This window comes from Montipora foliosa, chromosome 6, assembly GCF_036669935.1.
Source record: "Montipora foliosa isolate CH-2021 chromosome 6, ASM3666993v2, whole genome shotgun sequence".
NCBI lineage: Eukaryota > Metazoa > Cnidaria > Anthozoa > Scleractinia > Acroporidae > Montipora > Montipora foliosa.
The window spans coordinates 64,343,705-64,348,704 of NC_090874.1; the positions used below are offsets into that span (position 1 = coordinate 64,343,705).

Here is a 5,000-nt window from a genome sequence, read left to right on the forward strand (position 1 = left end):
TGTATTAAAGAGAACAAATCTCTCTCAGATTCCTCCAAAGTTATAGCTCCAAAAGTTCTGTGATACCTTTACTGTAAAAATGCCTTGGGTACTTTCCTTTTTGTTGAAATTTTTGTACAAACCTTTGGGCTGGCAACACCATAAGATCTCTATCAGAAAAGAGACGAAACAGGAAACTGTGAACTTCAGTTGTCGTCTCTGGCCCTCCCATGTTCAACAGCATGATACCTGTCTTTGGTTTCATGTTGACTTCAGCTGAACTAAGACAAAACAAAATAATGTGGCATTGTTAAAAGTTATTAAAATAACATTCAAACTCGCACATTGCATTTTAGGCATTCTCATTGCCTCACTAAATCTTGCCTATTAGCTGTATGATTGCACAAAGCGTGACTATAAAAGATAAAAATTTGTTGCAGGAAGCAAAATGGAATGATTTCCGTACAGGTCCCTACTTCATTATGCATGCAGAATAAATTAATTATTCATTCACGCTATTGTTTTCTAGAAAAATGCATATACCTAAGGGAATCGAATATGTACATGGCTATAATTTGTACTTACGGGATGATCAAAAGTGGATCTCATTCTCTCTCTCTCGCTCCCTCCCTCTCTTTTTTCACCCTCTCTCTTTTCTTTGCCCTTTTTGCTCACAACGTGTCTCTTTCTTTTCGTCCCAGCTTTCCTCTTTTGATTCCTTTGTTCTGTCTGTCTATTCCAGATCCCGCTCGGCTTTTTCTGTCCTTTTTTCTAAGTCTCTCGCAGTCTGCCTTGAACTCCGTACCACTGTAAACCTCTGGATTACTTATCCCTCTTCTAGACCACTGAGCTAACATGTCAAGTTGCTAATTCACACCTTGATAATGATATTTCTTTGGAATTCTGGACGACAATTTACATAACAATGATAAGTAATTATTATATACGAGTGCCGTGCCGACCACCAATAAAAGCACTGATTTTGCTTCTTTTGAAACAACGTCACCCCTTAATAATGCTAACCGTAACCCTTTAGGCTTTTAGGGTTAAGGTCGAACCCAATAAAATTCTTTTGGAGGTTAATCGAGTATATCTGTGAATGTCTGAATTGCTTGTTTTTTTCATCCCCCGTGCTGCACACTTAAAAGAACACTGCACGGAAGAGTATAGCTCCTTGTGATTGGGGCATCATATATGGGAAATTTTTTATGCACGATTTATTGCAATATAAAATCTTTGAGTCGACGTTAACCCCTCTTTTTCATCAAACTGTGAATTTTGAAACTTAAGTATGGCCGCCTCTCAAGAATCAACTATTAACTTATGGAAACTATCCCGACTTTTAGCTGATCACGAGCGGTGCTTAGAGTGGTGCAAAGAGCACAATCTACTCTCGTCATCAATGAAATGCCCTAAACCTGAGCGCGGAAACGCACTCAAATGGCAAAGACGAACTGCATCAGGAGATGAATTTGTTTGGCGATGCTCTAGAAAAAACTGCAATGGACAAGCTTCAATCCGCCAGAAGTCATGGTTTTCTGGTAGTAAGCTTTCCCTTCACCACAACACAAGCAGTGTACGAAACAGTGTTAGATGAAGAAACCACCTCGACAGAAACGGTAATAGATTGGTATAACTATTGCCGGGAGGTTTGTGCAGATAGAATAATGAAACAACATGCGAGGCCAATAGGCGGTCCTGGTACAACTGTTGAGATTGATGAGTCCAAGTTTGGCAAGATGAAGTATCACAAAGGTCGCTACATCGAAGGACAGTGGGTCTTTGGTGGCATTTGCCGGGAAACCAAGGCCTGCTTCCTTGTTCCGGTAGAGCGCAGGGATAAAGAGACACTCTTACCAATTATCCGCGCTCAAATATTGCCTGGAACACGCGTGATGAGCGACATGTGGAAAGCTTACAATTGCCTACAAGACAAGGGCTATCATCATCTCACAGTTAACCATCGCCTAAACTTCGTTGACCCAGACACGCTTGCCCACACGCAGCGCATTGAAATTCATGGTGGGGAGTAAAACGAAGTATGCCTCGTACAGGAACATCCGTGGATCTGTTAGAAAGCTACCTACAGGAGTGGTTGTGGCGTCAGCAAAACAAAAGTGATCCATTCGGAAACATCATTGAGCATATCGCTGATTTGTACAATGTGCGATAAAGAGCCCTCTCTATGCACTGCTCGTGATTCGGCGAAAAGAGCCGTACATTATACAGGAAAGAAAACAAACCCTCACTTTGCAGTGCTTTGGTGAATTGACAAAGAAGCGAAGGACAATTTTAAGAGCAAAAAGAAGGTAGGTATTCAATTTCTGAAAACTTTTATTTGGTCCGTTTGAATCTGAACCGTATTTGTACAAAGATTTCTTAAAACTCCACTTTTTTCTCTTATTTTAAAATTGACAAATGGCTAAAATTGCTGGAAAAGTGCAAAAATTAAGTTGAAAATGTTTCCGTATTTCAGTCAAAAATTTTACCGAATTTATTTAAGTCCACATAGACTTCTAAGAAGACCAAACAAAGCGCTACACTCCCAAAGGGCGTCTATTGTTGTCGCCATTGTTTTCTTGAAACAAAGGACCGTATACATAATGAAGTAGGGACCTGTGCTGAAATCTTGCCAGCAAAATTTCCAAGTATCCAAGTATCCAAAGTTTATTAAAGTTTAGTTTAAAAATCATTCCTTTCACACCTCATTGGCTTAATTTACCATTTCAAACCCAATGCTTGCTTATGGAATGTTTTGAAGCTACTGTATTTCTGTCAATAGTACCTCTTCACTACATGCAAATTCCTATAAATCGTGTACATGTACAAATATTTCAAAATAAACCTCTCTTTTCAAAGAGTGAACAATAAGGAGAAACCCTGAATAAAGGACTCATTATGATCAATTGTAAAATAGTTGTGTTTATGTGATAAGAGTAGACCGGCAGTTACGTAAGACTTCATTGTTATGTAAGGGCCTTTTAATTTTCAACAGAGAAGGCAAACTTTGAAGGATTGAATCACTCAAAGTGATTACAGTTGTTTGTTTTCCCCAAAAAAACTTTTGTCGCTTTCAAAAGCTGACACATCATGACGAGGAACTTTTAAAGCTTGTATAATACATTAATTCACGCAACTAAGGGACGAAGTCAATCATCAACAAACATAATGTACACGGAGCATAGAAACCACTAAAAATATAACTTTTAATTATATAGATTGCTTACGTATCAAACATTTTTGGCTGAGCAACCGCATTGGCCAAAGCTGTAGAAGAGGTAGCGATATTTCTGCATCTCCCTGCATGTGACAAGAAACATCTCCATAAAAGTTGTCGAGTTTGTGACGAAAACTGGAGAGAGACATCTGAAATTTTTGGAAAAAATAATGAAAACAATTCAAGAGACATTCAACCGATATAGTATACATAGAATACCCACTGTAATTTGCCATGACTTTAGAACGGAGTCGAGCAGCCATTTTTCCAACACGCGACGCAGAAAATACCTAGGGAAACTGGTAAGGAGTGTTGTCGGAATGTAGTGTATTGCAAGCAGAAAGAGAACAAAAGACACAGGGTCCAGAGGAGATATGTTTGTCGTTAGAACATCAAAACCCGTCGAAAACATCTGAAATAATGGGTTATTTTGATCGCGTTACAGTTTCGTTACACATTCTGTATACCGCAAACGAAGAGACTGAGGGTTCGCAAGATCGGCTTACAGTATAAAATACGGATTTTATACTGTAAGCCGATCTTGCGAGCCCTCAGTCTCTTCGTTTGCGGTATACAGAATGTGTAACGAAACTGTAACGCGATCGTCTACGCGATCAAAATAACCCATTATTTCAGATGTTTTCGACGGGTTTTGATGTTCTAACGACAAACATATCTCCTCTGGACCCTGTGCAAAAGAGCCTTGGTTGGCGTGCTTTCTAACAAACCTCTTGCCCTCAGATTACCTTGCTATGAAGAAAGAAGAGGAAGAGTTATTAGAACTCTCTGAGGAGAGAGAGAATGAAACACCTGATATAGAAAGCGACGCCCGTGACATTGTTGAAGATGAGTTTGACACAGAGTTTTGGGTTAAGGTAACCAATCTCCTCGTGAATTCCTTAAATATATATATATATCTATACCTCTTGTACTTAAGTTCATTTTTGTCAAAATATATTTATTGTATTCCATGGCATTCTACATGTAGTGGCAAATAATTCATAGTATTGTCAGGATTTTTGGGCTCAACATTTACCAAGTGAAATTTAAATTATATAACAATAAATAATTCAAATTTGGTGAGAAAATTAGTAATAATTTATTCATCAATACATGTATATTAATGGAAAAAGATATTGGATCTTGGATGTTTGGCATAAGTGGAAATTCTTTTTACATTCTTTTTCTTCCAAAAAATTAAGTCAAAGAAGATTTTATTAATTTGTATAGTTGAATTATAAACAATTAAAATCAAGAAATGAATGAAATTGAAGAGAGGAGGAAAAATCCAAATTCCTGTGTGTGTGCCAAATTCCTATGCCTTTTTTGTTATTAAGGATAAAACTAAGGCCGAAAAATGTGCCATTTTAAAGAACCAAAGACATTTCTAGGGTGCCAACACATTAAACTTGAAGCTTTTTATTTTGGTGTTATTTTGCCTTCTTCATGTTGACAAACTTTAAAAACATGTTTAAAAAAATATGTCATTGATAAACTGTTGTCTTGGACCATTTGTTAGAGTGGGCAGGGTTACAAAGCCAGTTGCAAAGTTCAACTGTCCAACATTGCTAAGAAATCTACCATCCAAAAATGATTTTGGTTCTGATCAAGTGGACAAGTTGCCACCTGAGGTCGCTCACAGGGATGCTATGGCTTTGTTTGTGGGTTGAAATGAAAGTTTAATCTTTGTCAATTCATTCGGATGTGGAATTGTAACCATGGGAACAACTTATCCAGGAATATTAGACTCAATTTGGTGGGCTCCTGAGTATTTTGTGTGCAGCCTTGAGATTTTATTATTATA

The 5,000-nt window shown here is 37.8% G+C and overlaps 2 protein-coding genes across 3 annotated transcripts in view; one reads left to right on the plus strand and one right to left on the minus strand.

The window, feature by feature from the left end:
- LOC138008136 (ferrochelatase, mitochondrial-like) overlaps positions 1-3,575 on the minus strand; it is a 15,293-nt gene extending 11,718 nt beyond the window's left edge. Inside the window, exons 1-3 of one of the 2 annotated variants that reach the window (XM_068855355.1) lie at positions 3,420-3,575; positions 3,207-3,345; positions 123-260 (exon numbers count right to left, since the gene is read on the minus strand). In XM_068855355.1, coding sequence (XP_068711456.1) covers positions 123-260; positions 3,207-3,345; positions 3,420-3,459 — 317 coding nt within the window. In that variant the 5' untranslated portion in view covers positions 3,460-3,575. The remainder of the gene's footprint in view (positions 1-122; positions 261-3,206; positions 3,346-3,419) is intronic. The other variant, XM_068855356.1, reaches the window with a different exon arrangement.
- Positions 3,576-3,788: 213 nt separating this feature from the next.
- The window catches only part of LOC138008138 (transient receptor potential cation channel subfamily V member 4-like), a 25,127-nt gene continuing 23,915 nt past the window's right edge, over positions 3,789-5,000 (plus strand). The window contains exon 1 of the mRNA XM_068855358.1: positions 3,789-4,071. Within this exon, the coding sequence (XP_068711459.1) occupies positions 3,949-4,071 (123 nt within the window). The 5' untranslated portion in view covers positions 3,789-3,948. The remainder of the gene's footprint in view (positions 4,072-5,000) is intronic.